We start from the raw sequence: 24,786 nt of genomic DNA, 5'->3' as shown, positions 1-24,786 counted from the left end.
TCTTGGGCAAGTTTTGCACGTCAGCTTCCTCCTCAGGGAAATGCGATGGGGCAATCGCGTGCCTCACTCAAAGGAGCGGTTGTGAGGATTAAACGTTACGCAGTTTTGCACGGTGCCTGGCACAAAGTCAGCGCCTAGTAAAACATCGCTATTATTACTGTCCTAGGATTCCCTTTTAGCCGAAGTCCACCCCGGCATTCTCACTCTCAGTCGTCCGTTTGCTTCTGGCAGGCGTGGGTAGGCTGGGTGTGCCCTGCAATTCCCTTTCCCACATTTATTTCTATTTTTGTTGGTTAAAAGCTTAGCCTCTGTAGCTAGAATGCCTGGGTTCAATTCCAGACTCCTCCACCTACTTCCTGACTGATGCTGGGAAAGTTACTGAACTTCTCTGCGCTTCTCTTTCTTCTGTAAGATGAGTGTCAGAGACCCTGCTTTATGTGGTGGTTGTTAGGATAGACGAACTAATATAAGATGAGGACTTAGAACAGTGCCTGGCCTGTAGTTACTGCTCAGTTAATGTTCATGTATTATCATTGCTATGTCCTTGGCCTTGGTTCCCTATTGACAGGGTCACAGGTTGATTCACCTTGCAGCCTGTAAAGAACTGGAGTTGGGGTGTTTTGGGGACTGCAGACACCTCAGCCAACCAGCACCCTCACTCCCAAGTGGCAGAGAATCCCACCTAAAGAGAACTTGTGGGGGAAAGTCCCTAAGACTTCACTGAACATAATTATTAGCAGCAATTAGTCTTTTTTCCTATCTCCCCACCTTGTGGGAGCCCTTTGTCCCCCACACCCAGTTGTACTAATGCTGTTTGTCTAGTTCTCACCACCCCCATAGTCAAATTCCTTCCCAAACTCTGCCCTCCGCAGGCTCGATTCTGGACCCTGAACCCTATTCTCTACCTGCACCTGGTGCCACCTCCACTGATCCCTGCCTACTGCTCCTCACCCTGGACAAACTCAAAAACCATGGCCTCCATAACCGTGGGGGAAAAGTTCACCTCACAAAGCATCAGAGACTGAAAAGAGAACAAGGAGATACCACATTTGCCCATCAAATTAGCAACGACTAAGGGGAAAAAATCCTAATATAGGCAAGGGTGTAGTTAGTGAGGTGGGACACACACATATACTACTGGCGGGCATAAACATTGATATAATCTTTCTGAAAGTCATTTGATAATATACAATCAAGAATCTTTAAAAGGTTCATATTATTTGACCCAGTAATTCCACTTGCAGGAAATTGTTCTTCTAAAAAGAGCTGACAGGGGCCAGCCCGGTGGCGCAGTGGTTAAGTTCGCACGTTCCGCTTTGGCAGCCCAGGGCTTTGCCGGTTCAGATCCCGGGTGTGGACATGGCACCGCTTGGCAAGCCATGCTGTGGTAAGCGTCCCACATATAAAGTAGAGGAAGATGGGCACAGATGTTAGCTCAGGGCCAGGCTTTCTCAGCAAAAAAGAGGAGGACTGGCAGAGTTAGCTAAGGGCTAATCTTCCTCAAAAAAATAAATAAAAAGAGCTGACAGAAAAATATGCACAAAGTTGTCCATCACTGCAATGTTTATCACACAGAAAGGTTGGAAACTTAAAGGTCCAATAGGGGAAATGTTTAAATTATGTCAGACGCATACAATGAAATACAGCTATTAAAAATTGTTCTTGGAGAATTTCTTAATGAGGTGGAAATGTTTACAATGTAAAGTTAGGAGAAAAAAATGGATGCAGAAATCTGTACATACATTATGGCCCTAATTATGTGACATATATGCATTGAAATAAACACACCAAAAAGTTTAAAAGTGATTTCTGTGAGTGGTGGAATTATGGGTTATATTTATTTTCTTCTTTATACTTATCTGCATTTAAAAAGTGATCTACAATGCATATCCATTACTTTTATAATCAAGGGAATGGAAAACAAAAAAAGCCTGTAAAAATCTGTAATCGCCTTCACACCCCACCCCTAACAGACTCTTCTGGGTCTTAACCCCAGACTACATTGATCTTGGAGCCCTTCAGAATTTTGAGGCCGTTGGGCTCTCAACAATGAATAATAAAATAAATCTCAAAATTAAAAAACATGTACCAGGTAACCATGTAGAATATCACCTACATTCTGATAAAATGCAAATTTTGACATAGTTTTAAGGGGTAGTATCTTGCATTGGGCCAGGTCTCTTTAGGATTCCCCCTCAATCCAGACCTACCTAGCCAGCCCATAGTTGGCAATCCTGCCCTCCACCCTACCCAGGCAAACCAGTTCACTAGTCCCTTCATACTCCTGCCAAGTCCCATAGTCCCATCTGCAACACACCCTTCACCCTGTAACCCTCTGCTATTTGCAGGCCCTTTGGTATGCTGTCCCTGCTAGGAAGTCTGGCCCGGTTACAGCCAAGCATCAATCTCCTCACCTACACACCAGCAAGAATCTCAGCGGGGCTTCATTGTCTCTGCAGAACAGAGTCTGGGAAATGAAGGAGTGAGTCATTCCCTATGGCTTTTTTCATGTTAAGGGCTTAATGTCGTCTTTGAGCCTCTGGGATCTTCCCTAGCTCTAAACATAGCTTCCTCCCCTCCTAGCCTATTACCCAGATGGTTCCTTAGACGGCCCTCCCTGAACCCCAGGCCCCCACTGATGATGCACTCAAGTCTCTGAAGAACTGCTTCTCTTCGCTTCAGGCCTGCAGCTTACTTGAGATGTCAGCCTCTAGGCCAGACGACTTTCTGCAGATGGCACTTGAGGGAGAACACACCCACAGCCTCCAAAAGATCCTTGCTCAGCTTGTCCCAGCAGCCAGCCCCCTGTACCCCCAGTCACCTAGCATCGTTTATAGCACCGTGCAGCTGTATCCATCTGTACTTGTTTATAAGTCTTCAATGGGTTTTAGCTAAATCCTTTATGATTCAAGATCTTTTGCTGGCCAGTCCCAATTTTTCTTTCCTGTCCTCATCTCCCAGCCTTCTCCGTGCACACCTTTCACTGTAGTCCCAGCCTTCTGTGAGCACACTGTCCTCATGCCTCCAAGCCGTTTCTCATGCTCTTTCCTCTCCCCAAAATGCCTATCCTCCATTTCTCTTGTTGTTCTGCTTCTCTGATGAAAGTCTGTTCATTTTACAATTGCTCCCTCCTCTATTCTACTATAGTTTATCAGTCTGACAGTTAGATGTGTGTATAATTGTCTTTCCTAGCAGGGCTGGAGGCTAGGTTTTATTTTATTTACTTTTTTTTGGAAGATTAGCCCTGAGCTAACATCTGTGCCCATCTTCCTCTATTTTATATGTGGGATGCCTGCCACAGCATGGCTTCATAAGCAGTGCATAGGTCCATGCCTGGGATCCTAACTGGCGAACCCCGGGGCCCCTGAAGCTGAGCATGAACTTAACCCCTAGGCTACTGGGCCGGTCCCAAGGCTAGGTTTTAAACAGCTCTGAATTCTCCAGCACTAGCACAGTGTTCTTGAATTAAACTGTTTCTTTGTGAATTTATCCCACCTCTTCCTTTGGCCTGGAAGGTCCTGAAGGCAGTTCCTCATTCTTCATGTCCCCCTCACTCCAGCTGCAATAAGGCTTTACCCACAATCCCTACCACTGGGTGTAAGACAGATCCTGAGATATCTCCTTAACTCAGGAAACAGGACCAAATTCATTGGGAAATGGTGATTTTTTTTCGCTCAATATGACTTAGTTATAAGGGCTGTGAACTAGGACACCTGTGCTCTAGCTGATTCTGATACTAACTTGTTTATTAATATGAGGATTGCCTTTCTGTTCATTCACCTCTAAAATGGGAATAGCGCCTATATGCTTTATCTACTACACCAGGACACTGAAGTCAAATGTGATAATAAGTAGAACAGCTACAGGAAAGGCACAAGAGTTGACAACAGGAGGCAGGAGGTCGCTGGCATCAGAATGGTCCATGCATAGTGGTGGGTCTGAGCAATCAGAGACCAGGCAAGGGCCAGGAGTTCCCTTACTCAGCTTAGTAGTGGGAATGGGGAGCCCAGCAAGCTAGGAAACAAGCAGATGCAGCACTGAAGCTTGCGGAGGTGGCAGCTGAAAAAGGAAGCAGCACAAACGTTTTCCCCATGTGTGAAACAAGTGAGTGGTTCCTCTGACAATGCAAGTGCTGCCATTAGGGAGCTCAGGCACTTGCCTATCTTTTTTGCCCAAGTGTCCTCTCACTGGCTACTTCTGTGGGGGTAGTGAAAGGAAAGATCACCTGGTTTGTCTAACTAAGCTATCTGATCTTGAACAAGTCGCTTAACCCTCAAGTCTCAGTTATCTGGTCTGTAAACTGGGGACAAGAGTACTTACCTTGAAGTTAGCGTGAGAATTAACTGATATGAGCCACATCAACTGACTAGCACAGTTCCTAGCAGTCCCTTGCTCTGAATGGTGCAGGCTTCAGCACAGCTCTGGCCTAGTGTAACTTACCAATATTGTGTGTAGGCTAGGGCAGGGCTGGTGAGGTATAATTATTGAAACCTTATAGCTAAGATTTCAAGACAGTCACAATTTCAAAGATACTCTCCTATTTTCCCTTAAGTCAATAGGCACTTGCCACTTTTTCACTGGGAAAACATGATCACCATGGAAGGCCCCTTGTTGGCTGCCCATTTCTCCATCAACCCTGAGACTCTGGGCTCCAGGCCCCAGGCTTCTCAGCCAGATACCCAGATATGCAACTGAAAGGTGGTGGGAAGGAGGAAGATGATCAGCAACGGCTCAGGGTACCTGGTAGGTGGGAGACGTAGGTTCTACCTCCCACTTTCTCAGTCCAGCTGGCCACTGCTGCACACTTCCACTCTAAAAGGAAAGAGCAAGTTAAATCCTTTGAGCTCAGTGGTTCTCTACCTTGCCTGCACATTAGAATCACCTGGGGAAATTTAAAACTCTTCCTGCCTAGACTGCAGTAGGCCAATTAAATCAATATTTTTTAAAAGCTCTCTAGGTAAATTCCAATGTACACCAGAAGTTGAGAACCACTGTTCTAGATCAGGGTTTTTCAAACTTGCCAGATGATGATAATCACATATATTAATTTAAAATACAGTGTCTCAGGCTCTGGAATTAGCACTATTACCATAACTTACTGATTTGAAAACACATTCTTTTAAAAACATATATATTTTAACATCTTTGAAATCAGAGTGATCTTCCCATCAGTGGCATCTAAGACTTGATGAAATCCAGAAGCAAGCATCCCAGATGATTCTTACAATTAGACAAGTGTGAGGAAAAACAGTTCCCGAGTACTCCCCAGGGCAGTGCTTCCCACTGTTTAATGACCTTAGAGTTACCTGCAAGCCTGTTAAAATGCAGGTTCTATATCAGAAGGTCCAGGTTAAGGCTCGAGATTCTGTATTTCTAACAAGCTCCCAGGTGATCCGTGCTGGGCCTTGCACCACATTTTGGGTAGCAAAGTTCTAAAGCATCCCCTTCTGAGGAGGCTCCACCAGCGACCCATTTAAGTAAATTGAAATAACTGGCATAGAGAAATACGAGCATGTCTGTAAGGCAGTTGCTAGACTGCACTCTCATTTCTCCCCAGGAGGGCAGTGGGATGAGGGCCAGAGGGAGGGCTGCCCTAACCTTTTAGAAGCCAGAGACCAGAGGCCAGTTTCCCAAGGAAGCAGTCTGTTACATGAGACAGCACAACTCCTACACTAAATTCCAGCAAACTTCACTCACCAAGTGAAATTGGGCCTCAGGTGGCTTTAGTGGGTCGAGGGGAAGCAGCCCCCTTCTCTCACATACCCTTCTTTCTTCCCTCATCCATTCACTAAACCTTGAGGATCTACTAATAAACCACAAGGTCTGAGTTATTAGAAGATGAATCAAATTCAAGATCAGAATCAGATTCCAGGGGGAGGAATTCAGTCTGGGGGAAACCCACTTGTAAAACAGACAAAGTACAGTATGAAGTGACAATGCTAATAACAGAAGGATGCACAGAGATGAGCCAACATAAAGGAACAATGCTAGTAGCTTCCTGGTGCAGTGGCCACTGGAGGAACTGAAGGAAAGATTACTAATCTTCCCAAGAAAGGGCACCACCCCCAAAAAATTGCTTGCCAGGAGCAGCCTGCTATGATACAGTGTGTTTGATGCCTTGAAGCCCTTGAATCTAAGACTCTATAATCTGGAATTTCAGCGTGGGGAGATCTTCCTACATTTGTGCCTCTAATCTCTAGCTCTAAATTGCAAGTGAATTCAAGGAAGGAAGAGACTTTTAAGGGATCGCCCCTCAAAAGGATGAGGCAGAGATTATCTTATTCCAGAGAGCTCCAGTACCCTTATCCTATCCTCCTGTATGAGAATCCCTAGTTACACAGATCATTCCCCTAGTTACAGAAACACTTGAGTCTTTACCCTTTGTCATATTGAGCTCTTAATTGGCTTGACCCATCACATTGCTAGATATAAAGGTTACAATCCCTAGACTAAGTAGGTCTCCAGCTGGGGTAGGGAGTCACAGCCAAGACAAGCAGGGTACAAGAACCTAGCGTGCTCCCTCACCCAGCCTCCTATAGACTAGCTTTTTAGGAGGACTAAGAAACTGATACTCAATCCCAATTTACTTTTTCCTTATCTTCCATCTCACAGATAGGAAAACCTACAGAAGAATCTTAAGGGCTGGAAGAAGCAGCTGAGAAGGAGACGGCAGAAAGATGGGGAGTGGAGCCAGTGCTGAGGACAAAGAACTGGCCAAGAGGTCCAAGGAGCTAGAAAAGAAGCTGCAGGAGGATGCTGACAAGGAAGCCAAGACCGTCAAGCTGCTATTGCTGGGTGAGCGAGATGAGACAGAGAAGGAGAGGGTACTGCTCCTTCCTGCTTATCCTGGATGGTAGGTGGGTTCTAGCCTACCCCATGGGGAAGGGGGAATGGCAGGTGACTTTTCCTCTCCCCATCTAGTCTCAGGCTAAAGGACCAGGAGCTCTAGGGCAGAGCACAGCCACCTCATCGAGATGCAGAATGCCAAAGCTACTCTGGAATTGTTCTGCTCTTCCTTAACCAGGAATAGTGCAAAGGCCAGGATGGACCCACCCATCTCCAGATCTAGCCAAATCTAACATCTCACAGCTTGCACATACCGTGAATGCTGAGCTTGCAGACATTTACCTAATCTGCAGTCGGAGAACTCTGAGTCAAGGACTCAGAAGAGGACAGTGAACTCAGAAGTCCTACCATATAATCAGTGCCATGTAGTCCCAGGAATAGGTCGATTGGTTCTTCCCAAGTATACTGGTTCCTTCTCCTTGCTTTCAGGAAAAATTTTAGATGTAGGAAGCCCTGAGGGGGTTGGAATGGAGTCTTTATCTACAAAAGTCCTTTCCTAGCTTTCTATTCAGCAGTTGCCTCTAAAGCCCTGCCAGATGGGAGGTTCATCAACTTGATGCGCTCCTAAGCAGATCACAGGTCTGTGCTGAAAACAGAAAAGCACCTCAGTCAGGCAGGCAGAGAAATTGATTATGGCTGTAAATAGAACCAAGACAATAAAGAGTTTGGGACACCTGGCTTAGGAAAAAACCCAAAAGTAGTACAGAGGTGGGCTAGCTGGAGCAGGTGGGGTCTGTGTAGCAGAAGACTGGCTGGCTGGGCCGTTTCCAAGCCCATGTGGAGCCTGGGAACTGGAGCTCCAGGCTAAGGCACCTCCTTTTCCCCAGCTGATCTGTGGCTTGGCCCAAAGGACACACTAAAGGAACACACCTCTGTAAGCCAGACCTAGACTCCAAGAAGCCCAGGAGGCTGTTACAGAAGGGGAAAGGGAGAGGGCAAAGCCACAGAGAGATCTTTTAAGCTTAAGCAGCTTTCTTCTACATTCAGGATAAGCAGCTTAGAGGGAGCAAGCATAGGCTAAGTGGGACGGCGTTAAGGCATCAGGGGTAGTACAGACTGGGGGAGAGGGTTGAAGGGTATGTGGGTTTTTGAGGGCGGGAGAGCAGAGTGTGCATGAGGATATCAGAACATTCTAGTCAATATAGGAAACAGCAAGATGGTGAAAAAACAGTGTTTTCAGTGAAGTAATCCAGCTCTCCCCAGTCCTGCCCCAAGATCACTCTCCTGAGTAAAAGTGGGCAGAGAGGAAAAATATGTCAAAGAAATTCCCCTGAATCTATCAGTGGTTCCCAAAGAGGTTTTGCACGTGTGTGTGCATGCGAATACGCATGCACACACACGCACAGACACGGCACATTTAGAAATGTCTGGAGGGGCCGGCGCGGTGGTGCAGCGGTTAAGTTCGCAGTTCCGCTTCTCAGCAGCCCGGGGTTCGCGGGTTCGGATCCCAGGTACGGACATGACACAGCTTGGCAAAAAGCCATGCTGTGGTAGGTGTCCCACGTATAAAATAGAGGAAGATGGGCATGGATGTTAGCTCAGGGCCAGTCTTCTTCAGCAAAAAGAGGAAGATTGGCAGTAGTTAGCTCAGGGCTAATCTTCCTAAAAAAAAAAAAAAAAGAAAGAAATGTCTGGAGACATTTTTGGTTGTCACAACCAGAAGAGTAGAGTGCTATTGACACCCTATAATGCATAGGACAGCCCCCCACAAAAAAGAATCATCCAACCCAAAATGTCAACAGTGCAGAGGCTGAGAAACTCTGCTCTAAATTCAGATTGAATAGCCGGAGCTCAAGGTTGGCAGAAACTAAGGACAGCAATCACCCTACGTGTTCTCCCTTAACAAGGTTCCCAAGCAAGCAGAGGCTTGGTCTTCTCACAGGCCATCTACTGGAGGGTTGGGGAGAACTGGTGGAAATCTGAAGCATAAGCATTTCTCCCTGCAGGTGCTGGGGAGTCAGGAAAGAGCACTATCGTCAAACAGATGAAGTGAGTAGGAACAAAACCCCAAAGGACTGAGGTAGGGTGAAGAGGTCAGTAGAGCAAGTGGAGGCCCGGAGAATGAAGGGCTCGTTAGCCTTAAGGAACCCAGATATAAAGGCTATAAAGGACCTGATTCCCAATGCCCTTCATCTGCATGCCCCTTGCCCCTCACTCTCCACTTTGGAACAACAGCAGGAATAGAGAGACCAAGTTCTTATGACCCTTTAAATCCTCCCAAATTCCCAATCCCTTAGATCTGGTTACCCAGGTCCAACTAAGGGCCGGATGTCTACTCCTGCAGGATCATTCATCAAGATGGCTATTCGCCAGAAGAATGCCTGGAGTACAAGGCCATCATCTATGGGAATGTGCTGCAGTCTATCCTGGCTATCATCCGGGCCATGTCCACACTGGGCATTGACTATGCTGAACCAAGCTGTGCGGTATGTGGTTAACTGTATGTGGTTAACGGTGGAAGGAAAGGCTAATGAGAAGAAACAGACCAGAGGCCAACAAGCTATGAGGAAACATGGGTTAGAAAGAGTTTTGTGTAACTAAAATCCCACCTACTGAGCTTCAACTCTTTTTAATTCAGTTCTCGAGAAGTATGCAATTCCTACTTTTATAATAAATGTTTACAGAAATCTGCTCTCAGCTTCCTCTGCCTTTTTGTCTTATTTTACCATTTCGATTGCTCCCATTGGGCTCCTTGCCCTGGCCATGGAACTTTTATAAGCTAAATCCCTAGTTCCAGTACTGGCCTTTTCCTAGATTTGAATCATTGAAAGAACAAAGGTGATGGGTTCCTGTCTAGTCTATGGTCAGTCTGGTCTTCAAACTTCTAATCTGCCTGCAGCAGAGGACCCAATTTTGAGGCAGTAAACTTTTGGACTAAGGAAGGAAGATGGAAACAGCACAAAGGCAGTGCCTGGGACCTCTGCTATCTGCTAGGCATCACAGGACTGTATATATTGCCACCCTTACATCACAGAAGCACACTCAGAAATTCATCAGTATGTTTCCTTAGACAGACCCTTCACTGGACAGTCTCCACCTTAGGCTTTGGGAGCAATGCAAAAAGCTTGCCTTTCAGTAGTGTTCCCAGAAGTTCCTGGAAAGTCATTACTCCTGTGTAGTTCTCAGCCAGGTTTCTTCCTTACAGGATGATGGGCGACAGCTCAACAACCTGGCTGACTCCATTGAGGAGGGCACCATGCCTCCTGAGCTGGTGGAGGTCATCAGGAAGTTGTGGAAGGATGGTGGGGTGCAAGCCTGCTTCGACAGAGCTGCAGAGTACCAGCTCAATGACTCGGCATCTTAGTAAGACTGACTGGCGAAGGGGTGGGATGAGGCATAAGCAACCTTCTAAGAGAAATCACATCCAGCTTAAAATTTCAGGCACTGAAAGCTGGAGACCCAATGACTGAATTCAGCCTGTAGAGCTGTTTTGTTAGGCTTGCGCAGTGTTTTACTATGCTTTGAATTTAACGCCTTTACATAGGGACATTTGCCACAGTTCCCACCACTCCATCGCTTTACACTGGCTCACCACAGCCTACAAAGCTGAAGACCCAAAATTCAAGAGAGGTGCTCTGTTTAGCAGCCCTCAGCCCCTGTCCTCTTAATTATGTCACACACATAGCCTCTCCTTTCAGAACCATGAACACTGAGAGCCCTGCAGTTCTGCCACACACTCTCCCATGAGGCTTGTGATTCATGATGGCTCTTCAGGGCTGCATTTTCTCCTGGTAACCCAGACACTACTTAGACCACTAACCAGAAATGAAAGTCTCCTTCACGCAGCATCTTATGTCAGGGTGGAAGGCACAGGACACAGAAACTGCTAGGGCAAACCAAAGGAAGTTGGTCAGGGGTTAGAGAGAACCAACATTGCAAAGCTGATTCCAAAAAGATAAGATACACAGAGTTTATCAGTCCTATCTTAAACAGCATGGTATCACAAACGGGCATGAACTTTGGAGTCAAACAGACCTGGGTTTAACCCCTGTTCTGTCACCTAATCTTGTAATAAGGTTATCATTTACCATCCCGGGAGCACACACTCACTCACTAAGGCCCAAGCACTGCTGGGTGCATTACGTACACCATCGCATTTAATCTGCACAATAAGCTTTCAAGGTAGGTAGTCACTTTTTATTAGTCCCATTTATAAATGAAAAACTGAGGTTCAGAGAAGTTAATTAATTCACCCAAAGTCACATAGATAAATGGCAGAGGCTAGATGTGAATCCAGGTCTATTTGACCACAAAGTTGAATGTTTTTTACAATATATCACAAATGCCTCTTGACCCTGGGCAAGTTATTTAACTCTTTTGAATTTTCCTTCATCTTTAAAATGGGATATGAAACCTGAAGGCTTATGAGGTTGTATGAGAATTTAAATGTGAAAATGCCTGGCATACAGGAGGCACTTGTGTTAATTTTTCTTCCCTCTCAGTCATCTCACTTCACATCTGCCTTCCTTTTTTTTTTTTCACTTTTTTATGGTAACTGTCAAACATATACAAAAGTAGAATAATAGAATGAATCACCTGGCTTCAACTATTATCAACTCATGGCCACTCTTGTTTCATTTTACCTCCATTCCCTACTGGATTCTTTTGAAGTAAATCCCAGATATCATATCATTTTGTCCTAAAAGTTTCATTATGTATCTCTAAAATATGACTTTAAAAAAAAGAAATCACAACATAATCATCACACCTAAATATTTACTAATTCCTTAAAGTCATCAAATATCCACGTCAGTGTTCATCAACTTTCCCCAATTACCTCAGATGTTTTTCCACCTTGACTCAGGAATATAAACAAGGTCCATGCATTGTACTGATTAATGTCTCATATGTCTCTAAAGTCTCTTTTAATCTACTCCTGCTTCTTGTTGGAAATTCTGGCACCCATTTAAATCACCAAATCATACTCAAGGGTTTAGAAAACCTGTAGTCAGGTTAAACACAAGGAAAAGTTATCTGACTTGACTTAAAAGGGGCAGAACCCCTGCCTAAAATGGGCTAGTCCCTCAGCCCATCCCACAGTTCCTTTTGTAAGGACATAAGAAGGTTTGAAGGAAAGAATTCCAGATTTCACAATATGCATTCTAGTCCTGGTTCTACCACCAAGTTAGCTGTATGATTTTGGGGTAAGAACATTGACTTTTCTTGGCCTTGGCTGTGGGAAATTTGTCATCAATGGCAATTATTTTTCTAGCTACCTGAACCAATTAGACCGAATTACAGCCCCTGACTACCTCCCTAATGAGCAAGATGTGCTACGATCCAGAGTCAAAACCACAGGCATCATTGAGACCAAGTTTTCTGTCAAAGACTTGAACTTCAGGTGAGTACATAGATCCCTTGGGGGCACCACAGATACACACATGGTTGCCTGGGGGCAACTCAGATACTAAAAGAGGGCATGGGGATGCTTCTTGGCCCCCACTAAAGCTCAATCTGAATTACTGTTGTACTTCTCCCCTTTTCCTCCCCACTTCCCATCTTACTGCTAACTGGCCCAAAATGGGTAAACACCAAGTGCACGTGGGTCATGAGCCAGGCATACCTATGAGAACAGCTCTTTCTTTCCTCAGGATGTTTGATGTGGGAGGGCAGAGATCAGAGAGAAAGAAGTGGATCCACTGCTTTGAGGGGGTCACTTGCATCATTTTCTGTGCAGCCCTCAGTGCCTATGATATGGTCCTGGTGGAAGATGACGAAGTGGTGAGTGGCCTTTGCACCAAGCAGCTTTGATTGATAGTTCCCCCATGACCCTTCCTCTAGGCTTTGTCTCACTCCAATGCCTCAACTTGGGTGTTTTCAGCTAACACAGACAGTCTACCAGTCCTCTAGCAGATCAATGTCTCAGGCAAATAATTCTAGAAAAAACCTCTTCTTCTGCAGCTTCTAGGTTTAGCACTTTAAAGCTCCAGATTTACTGAGAGTGAGCTTAGTATCACTTGGATATCACAAAGCTCATAAAAGGAACTGAGTATTAAAATGACAAGGGATCATCAACTCAGCAAAGGAGTTATACTGAGTACTCTCCCAGGCTGCCTATGGAAGTAAAGGATAGGAGATGAAAATGATAAAGCAGAAAAAGCATATGATGTGTATCTTTATGCAACACGGTAGAGGGGTTGAACTATTAACCTAACTTGGAAGCCTAAATATGTACTGAGTGTCAAAAGAACTATGGAGAGAGACTAGTAAACCAGGTTTCTCACATGCCACTTAAATTGGCAGCTGGAGGACTACCTGAGGGTGACTCTCTTGAGCTTGTAGTTTTACAAGACAGGAGTTCTGTGGGACAAGTGTCAGCCCAGCCAGTTACCTTCTGAGTTTGAGAAAGAGGATGTCAAAGGGATGGAAAATGCTAATTTCACATAAGCAACTGCTCCATAAATGGAGACCCAGAGCTTACTGATAGAAGATGAAGCTCCTATCCTCCTGTCCCTTGCTCCAGTTCTTCTCCCTTCTCCTTAGTAATTCAAGTTCACATTAGAGTAACTCTAAGTATCTTCTAGCCAAAATGTCTCACAGGGACATTCATTTTCTAAGATCTCTTATATCTTTAACCCTGAAGTCTACAAGGTCTTAAAGGGTTTTCCAGGAGTATTAGCAATGAGAAAAGGCTACAAATTAGATTTGTTTTCTTTCTTTATTAGATGAAAAAATTGAGCCCTAGTCAGCTAATAGCATACTTTGAGACTCTAAAAGGCCTGCTCCCTAAAAACAGGCTGCTCTGGGGCACTGGGCAACCTCTGGACCCTGCAGTTATATAGCACCTCTTCTCACTCGCTCCAAGTGGCAATCAGAGAAGGAAATATAGCAGAAGTACTTGTGATGTGGCATTGGGAAATTCTCTAGCCCTCGCCATGGGGCCAAAGAATCCCTATTAGGTTCCTGCCAAAACTGAGATCTGGGAGTCTGTAACAGAAGCCTATCAAATCATCCTGGAGATGCAAATAGGCACATGCTTTCTTGGGCCCAGTTTCAACCCTGTATCAGCGGCACTTACAGATGTCAAAGTCCTTAGTTCTGCCCTGGCTGCCAAAGATATGCATAACATTTACTGTACAACTATATGCCAGCCACTATCAAGGACACTATACATACATGATCTCATTTAACTTTCATAATAGCCCTGTGAGATAGGGAAACTGAGACTCAGAAAAGCTCAATAACTTCCCCCAAGTCACACAGCTATCATAGAAAGAGGATTAGAAGGAAGCCAGATCTCCTTGGCTCTACTCTACTGCACTAAAGAGAGAGAAGCTGTTCCCTGTCTTTCCTTTTACATTTGGAGTACTAGCCTCTCCACAGGGAATAAAAACAGGAAGTAGACAGATACCCCATAAGCCCAATCTGCTATCTCTGATGGTGTTTCTTCTTACTAGAATCGTATGCATGAATCCTTGCACCTGTTCAACAGCATATGCAACCACAAGTTCTTTGCAGCTACTTCCATTGTCCTCTTTCTCAACAAGAAGGACCTCTTTGAGGAAAAAATCAAGAAAGTCCATCTCAGCATTTGCTTTCCAGAATATGACGGTAAGTGTCCAGGGCTGGAAATAATGGTAATGCTTTCTTGGTAATGACTGGTGATTGCCCTATTTCCTATACAAGGAGACATACAGGAACTTGTCTTTAAGGAGTACTAAGTGTAATTCCTTTGCTTTCCTGAGTTGATGATCCCCTATCCCTTCGATACTCAGTTCCTCTTATGAGCTTTGTGATGTCCAAGTGATTCTTGGATGTCTGATCTGAGAAACCTGGGCATTCAGTTATAGGTTTAAATGCAGATATCTCTGGAATAGAACAGACGCTACATGCAGGAGAGCAACTGACTGTTCTAATGATACCTACTAGAAACCAAGGGCGGGGACATAGAGACATCTTTCTCCTCAATTTCTTTTTTCTTTTTTTTTTTTAAAGATTTTATTTTTCCTTTTTCTCCCCAAAGACCCCCAGTATATAGTTGTGTATTTTTAGTTGTGGGTCCTTGCATTTGTGGCATGTGGGACGCCGCCCCAGCATGGCTTGATGAGCGGTGCCATGTCTGCGCCCAGGATCTGAACCAGAGAAACCCTGGGCTGCCAAAGCAGAGCGCGCAAACTTAACCACTCGGCCACAGGGCCGGCCCCTCGCCTCAATTTCTTTGCTCAACTCAAGTGAGAAGCACTGGAGTGCAATAGAGGTGAGGACTTTCCCTCCAAAAATAGGCCCCCAAAGGCAGCTAACACAATACTTTGAGTATCAAGTCAGTCACCTAAAGAGTAAGTGAGCAACTAAGAAGGGTTCATTTATCTCACTTCTTCACTATTTTTCCGGAAAACTAGGGAACAACTCTTATGAGGATGCAGGGAACTATATCAAGAGTCAGTTCCTTGACCTCAACATGAGAAAAGATGTCAAAGAAATCTACAGCCACATGACCTGTGCTACAGACACGCAGAACGTCAAATTTGTATTTGACGCAGTTACAGATATTATCATCAAAGAAAACCTCAAGGACTGTGGACTCTTCTAATCCTCACCATTCCTCAAGTATACATTCTATACACAGGCTTGGAATCTGGGTAATTTCAAGCAGAAAATTATAGGTCAATATACCACGACATGAAGAACGAATTCATTCTCCCTTGGAGATGGAGTATGCATGACTGCCACTGTGGCTCATACGTTCTTTTCAAAATGGGATAGCTAGTGCAGTTTAACGAGCACTGGCCAGGGGTCAGAAGACCCAGGTTCCAGTACTGGTTCTGCTACTTACTATAATAATGTCAATATTTCATTTCTCTGAGCCTTGAGTCCCTCATCTATAAAATGAAGGTAACTTCCCTACTACTTCACAGTTATTCTGATGATCACAAACATAACTAAAGGGAAGGCACGTAAAAGCTGTGTGGGTAGAGTCACAGAAAGAAATCCTATATAAAAGCTGCCATTTATGAAATTCAACACCATGCTTTTAGATGAACTATCCCAAGCAAAACAGTTAATTTTCCCTACAGTCTGCGAAAAACAATTAAAAACAAAACCTCAATAAACCTACCACCCCTTTTTATTAACAGACCTCTATGTGTCTTAGCTCAGAGACCTGGATCACCAGATAGAATATGTGATTTGTTATTTTCTAAGGCACAAATCCAAAAATGATCATCTTTATTAAGCACAGATTATCACTCTCTTCCCCAAGCTACCAAAAAGACTGAGTTTCCTTTATCTCTGTAAGTAACTGTTTCTCAGCTCTACAAGACACTTTCTGAATAAGCTTGAGGACATCAACACACTCTCGCTGGGAGCATTAATGATTTTATTGCTACCACTTCTCTATCACAGAATCTAGAATAAGTGAGCAATCCTAAAATCCTCATTTCAACTGCTACACATTTCAGGAGAACAAAAAAGGCAGCTGATCTTGCTTTAGTCACTGAAAATCTTTGCAGTTGGGTCCATGTGATGCCTGTCTGAAAACATCATCTCCCCAAACAGGCCAACAAGTAAATTATTCCTTTGGACTCCTTTGAGTGGAAATGAAGCTTGCATTTATCTTGACAGGAGGTGGTGAAGTCAAGTACAGCTTTAGCATTTACAACTACTAGTGAGGAAAGCTCTTGGCATCCAAGATTTAGTATATAAAAGAAAGTGTCAATTAAAATGAAAATCTGCTCCTTGCCAGAAACACACATTCACACTTAGGCTGCTACTAGCAATATTGATACTACAGAGCCATATGAGCTTGAAATACACTGAAGAATAAATTTGCAGCTGTTAAAACTGGATTCATTTAATAGTCTTTCTGACTCCCTGAAAAGAAACCGACTTGGGAAAACTACCAGAGAAATAAGGGAAACTACTCTGCTTACTGCCGATTAAAAGACAAGCCAAAGAAAAAACCTGGGCAAGACTTCTTGCATCCAAGAGCTCTTCAGGGACTATTCTAAACGGCATGCTCCAACCATCACTAACCTGTTTGCTTTAATTAAATATACAGTGGTTCTGAGTCTTTTTTCGTATTATAGATCCCTCTGGCAGTTTGATGAAACCTATGGACCTCTTCTCAGGTTATTTAAAAATGCATAAAGTAAAATTCAGAGAATTACAAAGGAAAGCAACATACTAAATACACTTCTATCTTTGAAGCTCTGAAGTCCCAGGTTAAGAATCTTCGCTACAGCTATGATCTTGTCTATTAAGGCCTCAAATTTATCCCATTTATCCCATATTCAAACAGAGCAGCCCCACCTCCCCCCAGCCATACCAGACTGTTTGCTTCTTTTATTAACTTTTCCTTGATCTTTGCCTCTAGGCAGGAATTGGCAGTGGGCCAAAAGATAAAAGGCTAGCCCAGAATCCTTGGTTAGTGATGTTCATACAGAACCTGCCCTATGGTACTAGTGTGAAAACAGAGCCAGTGGGACAGGTCTTCTGGTGGAACAATCTCTAGCAGAATAAAACAGGGTTGTATTTTAGTTCTTTTCCTTTTCTCTGGTAGACAGTCCAACTTTTAACTGATTTATAAACAAATTCACACAAAGTACCTTGTATGAACATTCTGCAAAATGTTTATTTTGGAGGCTGGATAGGGAAATAGCAAAGCTTAAAGTAATGTGATCTACAGCTGCTTTACTGAGGTTAGGATCTGGTTATTCACCTTAAAATGTTTCAAGCTAAAACTCTTCTGGCGAGTCAACATAGAATAAAACTCTGGAGCCTCTGTCATCCATTCACCTGTACCTTAGAACAAAGTCAAATAATCTTCCGAAACTCTTAGCCAACACTGGGCTCTCCTCTGAGTAAAGGTAAAAGGACTTTACCTCAAATGGTCAGGATAAGCTTCCCCAAAAGACATTAATCCTTACGCCAGCTTAACTGTCTGTCAGGCCCAAGATGGTTCTCAAAGCCTACACCATTAGGGGTAGAGACAAAGCGTGCTACTTCTACACAACTGGCATATTTTTATCCCATGGACATTGTGATTGTGTGCATCAAAAGTTCTCTTTGCATAAAATAGCTGCTAGAAAGCTTAAAACCAAAATTAAGCCACACATTCATTCTGCTTTGTCTTCTGTTGCTTCACTTCAAATTTATACTATACTGCTGAATTTTATAAGTCATCAAAAATCCTTTTTTGTAACAAGGTAGGTCAGAAACAAATATTCAACCCTATTTTCATGAACTGCAATCTTAATTCTTAGAATGATAAAGCTGGAAGAAACTTAAAAATATTCCATGCCCATCACTAGCAATTTATAGATTAGACTAGGCCCAGGGAGGTGGAGTGTCTTCATCAAAATCATACTGCTAGGAAGTAGCAGAACCAGAACTCCAAAACAGGTCTTCCGAAACCAAGCCAGTGGTCTTTCTATGTGCACCATGCTACCAACAGCCCACCATACACTATAAAGCCAAAGTCAATTTTCTCATTCTCCTAAGCTCCTCTTACTCCCAACCAAAGTCTTGGTTATTTTTTAATTGCGCCATCTCTAAATCACAGATATTTAATAATATCATTTCCAGACGGAATACAAATCAGTTTCAAATGGAATGTGAAATTAGCATAAAATAAAAATATAAATAGCTTTAAGTTTGTTGTTGAAGCTACACTTTCCTGTTCATATCCTTAGAGGGCAAAAACCAAAAGGTACTTCCCTTGCATTGCATGATTAGACACTGATGACAGTAAGCCAAATGTAAATTAGGTTCCATTTCAGGTAAATCTGATGACAGTTGCTTTTCTATCTTTTTTAACAAAAATACAACATGACTGACACAAAAGGACAAATACTATATGATTCCACTTTTATGAGGTATCTAAAGTAGTCAAATTTATAAAGACAGAAAAGTAGAATGATGGCTACCAGGGGCTGGGAGGAGAAGGGAATGGGGAGTGATTGTTTATTAGGTACAGAGTTTCAGTTTGGGAAAATGAAAAAAATTCTGGAGATGGACGGTGGTGATAGTTGTACAACAATGTGAACATACTTAATATCCCTGAACTATATGCTTAAAAATATTAAAAATGGTAAACTTTATGTTATGTATATTTTATCACAATAAAAAATGGAAAAAATACAATATAATTGGAAATGTGCCTTTATGTTTCTGTGGATAAAAAGGATGGATAAAAGAACTACAAAAATTCAGTCTTAAAAGCAATATAAAATAAGACATGTTTACTTGTAACAGTTCCCACTCTAATAAAAAAGTCACTTACATGTACCCCAAACAGTCCACATCAGGGTAGCCCCATCCCCAAGGTGAGAAATGACAGCATTCAAAACCCACTCTCTACTTGGAGATGTGCCGTAGATCAAAGTGTGCCGGCCATGCTGGGTGGAGAAGGTGGTGAAGGGTGAAGAGCTCTTACCTCCCACTGCCCTCTCTACCCGGCACAGCCCCTGGAGCACAGATTCCAGCAGGACTTCAGTGTTGGGCCAGGGACTGCAAGTGTGCCAGAGCCTCTGGTGATCCTGCTAGGTAAAAGTGTGAAGACATTTCTGTGAGGTCAGACAGACATACTGCAGATTGCAGAAGGGAATTGTTCTGTCTTTCAGCATGAAAAAGTAAGCACTAGTACGAAGAGAAAACTGAATTTAAATGCAAAACAAAGCAAAGGCCTTTTCACCCTGCTTCACAAATTTTAGAGCAAATTTATAGTTGAACTTCATTTCAGGTCTCCAAAATGAATATGGGAAAAGTGATGCTAAGAAAAGACAACCAGCTACATTGAATACATTTTTTGGTATGGCCTTAGATTACTTTTTTTGCAGTGCAGTATCACCTTGAGGATCATAAAGAATATTTACAAAGCACTTTTAAATATGTTATTTCTATTTGGTCAGAACTGTAGAACATCATAGCCAGAAGGAATAATTTAGTCCTCTTTAAGTAACAGATGAAGGATGAAAGGCTGAAGATTTCATGGCTAGGTGGAAGCAGGGAAAAGACCAGAACCCAGCGTGCCAAACAACTCAACCTCCTAAGATTCTGCAAGGTCTCAGGAAATTTATCCTACATGAGCAAGGATGAACAGTAGGAAAGAACAGATAATTTCTTGTGATTTGTTATGTCTACTGGGATTCTCTCTCTTGCATATAAACAAGGCTCTTGGCAAAAATGTCTGGATAACCCCAAGGAATATGAGGGGGGTAATAGAGGATAGGAGAAAGGTAAGATAGGTTGTATAGAATTTAATATTCCAGCTGTCAAAGATCTTACAGCTTAGTAAATGCTAATACATTGAGACAGTGTATCCCAGCAGTGTATTTACTAAATATCTGATTTTTTTCTGCTGGCTTGTTGGTTCCCACTAGATTTCAGGAAGAGAAAACATTAGCACTGGGCATACAAAGACTTTTATATTTGACTCCTCAATCATTCCCCTTACCTACCTCTTCCACAGCCTCTCAAAAAGACTTTCATTCTATAGTTTAGTGCCAGCTAGCTTTGCTCTTTATGCACCAACTGTAAATGAACATTCATGTCATTACATACAGTTACCTCTGTCATAGGATTTTATCTTTACTTTGGTGTGTGTTATCTTTCAATTTTCACTGCATAAATAAATGTGGTGAAATAAATGAAATAAACATTTGGAAACTCCAAGTGTCTTGCTTTATCTTAATTTTGTATAAAAACTAAATTATCTAAAATGTAGGAATGTTCTCTGACCAAAGAGTCCCAATACTAATTTTTTTGGTAAAAGGCACTTTAAGTCAGGTACAAAAGGTGCTTCTTACTTATTGGCAAAAAAATAACTCAGAAGTTGTTTACTAGTGATTTTTGACGTTATCTGTCAACTATTTGTGTTGATCTTTACTTTAAGGGTCCTATTTAGTTGGCCCCAAATGTTGACCCAGGTTAGCTGCACCAGAACCACCTGAGAAATTTACTTAAAAATACATATTCCCAGGACCTGTCACAGACATCTTAATTTAGTAGCATTTAGCCAGGGAATCTGTATATGTGAACCTTGCACCTCAGCTATCTACTGCTGTATAACATTCCCTATCTCTTATTCCTGAGAAGACTTGAGGTAGGCCAGGTCTAGGCCTGACACAGTATCAGAAAAAAGCTGTCCTGCCCTGATTTGTTCTGAAGTGTGCTCTCCTCAGCAGAAGTAAGTCAAAAAAGGTTATGAGAACACTGGAGGGGTGGGGATGTTTAAAACCTAAACAAAGGTAAAGGAACAAAGATCTCAACCATCCTTGAAGTTAGTTCTCTGGTCCTTCACTTAAATCTTTCTTTTACTTCCTGATAGTTGATGGCAAGATCCACTTTCAATTTTGGGCCTCTAAGCAACCTGGTTTTCTCTTGTGCTTGGATGGCCATAAAACTATATGGAGAGCTGTGGTTGGTCCAGGTCGGATCTCTGATTTGTACTATCAAGCCTGAAGTAGAACACAAAATCACCTGGCAGTATTGTGAAACTGAGACAATGTTGTTCTTAAAGTCAGTACCACAGATGCAAGATTTCATAAGTAATGAGTGAAGGGAATGAGTGCTGTTTTAGGTTTGCATAATTGAGGACTGTGATTTTTTTGAACATCTGGAAAGGAAAAAAAATCAATCAAAGGTAGGTTTTCAACTGGAATGAGAGACTACCTTATATGTAACCACCAGTACAGCAAGGAGCTCTACAACAGGAAACTCCAGAACTATGCTAAGCAAATGGATAAATAGCTGAAGTAACTAGTCAAGCCTGGCAAGCAATGTCCAAAGAAAGTCACAGCTACAAATCAGAGAAGAGTGGTCACGATGTAAGAATATAAAGTGGGCAAATGAATTAGAAAAACCAGCAGTTATTTTTAAACACTCCAAAGAGTGCATACAATAAAACACAAATAGAATACATAAGAGAATAAAAAATAAACAAGGCAAGAAAACAGTTTTTTAGAATTTGGTCCATCTATTCTTAGAATGCAGCACCTTGTGAAAAATAACAATCCATTAGTGAAAATAATAATAAAATGACACACAAAACTAGAGATTTAGAATTCAAACTGTCCAAGATGAAAATGTCATCTCAAGATCCACTTACGAATAATTGTAAACGTTCTTGGAATTTTCATGCCAGGAGGTGAAATCTGTTCAGAGCTGAATTTATAAGCTTAGGGAAGACAGGCCATTAAGGAGCAGAATACTTCCTCTTTACATAGAGCCTAACGGATGGCAATTCTATACCCCAAGGTTTTAATCAGGTGGAGAAGATGTGACTGTCAACAAAATAAAGCTATTGTTGCAGTCCTTCCTGGTAGGGTCTATTTACTGTTCTTTATTCATAAAAGTTTAATTTCCTTAGATGTGCTGATTTCCTGGATACTCCAAAGCCTGGCCATCCAAATTCTGAAACACGATAGATCACAAATCTCCAGCATCCTCCACAAAAAAGACACAAGGCAACTTATAGTTTCTTTGATTACAACTATCAATCCTTTTTCTCCAGGCTAATAGATTTGATGTTTCATCCCCACATTCTGGCTCTGCTATAAGAAAAGGTCTTTTATTTGAAAATACAATAGTGATTTGCAAGGCTGATGATCAGAATCACCTTTTTCGAATTATAGATTGCCAGCCCACCAGTCAAGAGTCAATCTCTCAGGTAGATCCAGGTGATTTTGATTTAAGGCACATTTAAAGACCACTGACTTAAATTGTGTCCCTGTGTCCTCAAGAAATGTGCATTTAGATAAGTTATTTGGGATGGTGGGATAAGTGGTGATCTTCATGTGAAAATAGAACAAATGTAAATGGTATAGAGGCAGAAAAGTGGAGAACTACTATTTTCATTAACATAAGGGCTAAAAAATGAACATATAAGATAGACATATTCAATTGAAATATAAAACACATTTTTCAAAGCAAAATTAACTTTTTTGGATTATCTGTTATTTTAGGTTATCAATAACACCATCCCATTAGCCTGGACTATAGAAAGACTACAGTTAAAACAAATTCCACCAGTTCTCATTTCCAGATGACCCTTATTACAGAATACAAAAGGAAAAGATATTGTCAAAATGAACAAGAACTATCAACCCTATTTACACTGGGGGTATAAGTCAATCACCAGTTGAAGCTGACGATTTTCTTTTAGACCCAGTTTCCCAACCCTAAAAAAAATTGTTAAATAATATAGTTATATCATCTGCATAGTTATACTTTTCCAAAGAAAACAAGAAAGAAAAAAAAACTACCAATAAAGGCACTGAACTGCTGTGGCTTGCTTTCTGAACCAGCTTTGATGACGACCAACATTTTTTTTTTAAAACTAGTGAAAGGTCACAGCAAAAGATGAAATAGAATCCAATCCCAAAAGACTGGACCCAAAAGGCACTGCTCAAACTACTGATTTGGAATGCTCAAAATGCATTCTCTTCATTTGCCTTCCCCCAATGGACCATTCATATTTAATGACATCTGCTGTACATTGTACAAAAGGACCTGCAGGCTGAGGTGAACATAGCTCTCCACACAACCAAAACGTAAATCTGGAAAATGGATTATGACTGCATATCACTTACATGAATATGACATAAGACCCTCAGTCAGGCCAAGACTCAACAATACTATTACACCAACAGACTAGACCTTCAGGGAACCCTTCCACCTAAACCCATTCTCAGACAAAGGCCAAAGCACACTCAGCAGGGGCAAAAAGAAACAGAAGAAAATATTCCAGAAAAGACTAGTTACAAACAGGAACAAACCTGGACTCTTTACTCACCATTTTAATACTGCTGCCAACTATAACAGATTAAAATCTGTATACACGACAACAAAGTGGAAAAAGGTCCCAAAATGCAATAGTTTCAGCAAAAGAAGGTACTGACTACGGATTACTACAATTAACATTGCTACAATAAAAACAACGGCAAACAGGGATTTGGCACCACATTTACAAAGTAAAAGCATGCACTGTTAATACACTTTAGAAGTTTCCCAACAGAAAAAGCCATGAAAGATGGAAAACAAGGGGCATCTTTTACAGAACTCCCTATGACTGAGACAAACAAGCAGGAATCAAAGTGGTCAATTTAGTAGATATGTAGCAGCAAAGTCACTGGTTCTGTTTGGAATTTAGCAATTTGCGTTTCTAATTGGCAGCTGCCCCCGGGTGTGTGTGTATCCGAGAAGTTGACTTTATCATACTACATCAGCATTTACCTAGTAATTTGGTAACCAGCATAAACCAGATTATCCTTCAACCAAAAGCTTAAAAAAAGAGAGAGCTAGAATCTTATTACAGAACTCTCCAATGTAATTACCCTTTAGAACCATAATGGTACTTTGAACAGTATAGTAACATAAATTTCATCCAAAAAAGCTATAATTATAGCCCCAATAACTGTAAAGAATTAAGTAATTATGGAAATATTATATTCAGACCATACCAAGAGTTAAAAACAAAGCGTTCCTACTAAGAGGAATATTTTCAAGATGATCTGGTCACATCATGTGCATAGTTAAGATTGTTTGTGTTTTAATAAAGATTCTTTCACAAACAGAAATAAAATTTAGTAAAGTTATTCTTCACTTGATGAAAAAAAAACTTTAAAAATGAAATACTGGTGTTTTTTCTAAGAAGGGAAAAAAAGGAGTAAGCTACATATTGAAGTTCTGGAATGCAGCACCTCAACTTCACATCTGCCCTCAACATTTGAGATTGCGAAATCCAAATGATGTCTTGATGACTGAATCATACTTTACAGTTGTTCCAATGCCAAGGTATGACTTTAGCATCTGGTGTCAATTAAGAGTTCCCTAATACAGAAGATTGTGCTAAAGAGTGCTAAGATTCTGCATGCTGCTGCCATTCCCTGGTCCCGTTCATGCTTGCAGCTGCCCAACGAGACAGCAAAAGAAGTCTGGTCTCAACACTCCACACTGTAATAACTAGAAAAGAAGAACATTACTAATTAGAAAAAGTTTACA

The 24,786-nt window shown here is 42.0% G+C and overlaps 2 protein-coding genes across 2 annotated transcripts in view; one reads left to right on the top strand and one right to left on the bottom strand.

The window, feature by feature from the left end:
- Positions 1-66: 66 nt before the first annotated feature.
- GNAT2 (G protein subunit alpha transducin 2) lies at positions 67-24,459 on the top strand. The gene is made up of 9 exons (XM_070486992.1): positions 67-2,482; positions 6,613-6,795; positions 8,793-8,835; positions 9,131-9,272; positions 9,992-10,149; positions 12,059-12,187; positions 12,438-12,567; positions 14,244-14,397; positions 15,186-24,459. The coding sequence occupies exons 2-9, from the start codon at positions 6,678-6,680 to the stop codon at positions 15,374-15,376; spliced, it is 1,065 nt and encodes a 354-aa protein (XP_070343093.1). The 5' UTR covers positions 67-2,482; positions 6,613-6,677; the 3' UTR covers positions 15,377-24,459.
- Positions 23,565-24,786, bottom strand: part of GNAI3 (G protein subunit alpha i3) — a 37,458-nt gene continuing 36,236 nt past the window's right edge. Inside the window, exon 9 of the mRNA XM_070486991.1 lies at positions 23,565-24,747. The gene's annotated coding sequence lies outside the window, so the exon portion shown is untranslated. The remainder of the gene's footprint in view (positions 24,748-24,786) is intronic.

The sequence above is a fragment of the Equus asinus genome, chromosome 16 (assembly GCF_041296235.1).
Source record: "Equus asinus isolate D_3611 breed Donkey chromosome 16, EquAss-T2T_v2, whole genome shotgun sequence".
NCBI classification, from domain to species: domain Eukaryota; kingdom Metazoa; phylum Chordata; class Mammalia; order Perissodactyla; family Equidae; genus Equus; species Equus asinus.
This window is presented reverse-complemented; position numbering and strand designations above follow the sequence as displayed.

Bases quoted from the DNA above. Each gene is read 5' to 3' on its own strand.
- GNAT2 (XM_070486992.1), top strand. From the start codon at position 6,678: ATGGGGAGTGGAGCCAGTGCTGAGGACAAAGAACTGGCCAAGAGGTCC. The intron at 9,273-9,991 runs GTATGTGGTTAA...TCTTCCTTACAG, and splicing joins ATGCTGAACCAAGCTGTGCG to GATGATGGGCGACAGCTCAA. The intron at 12,188-12,437 runs GTGAGTACATAG...TTCTTTCCTCAG, and splicing joins GTCAAAGACTTGAACTTCAG to GATGTTTGATGTGGGAGGGC.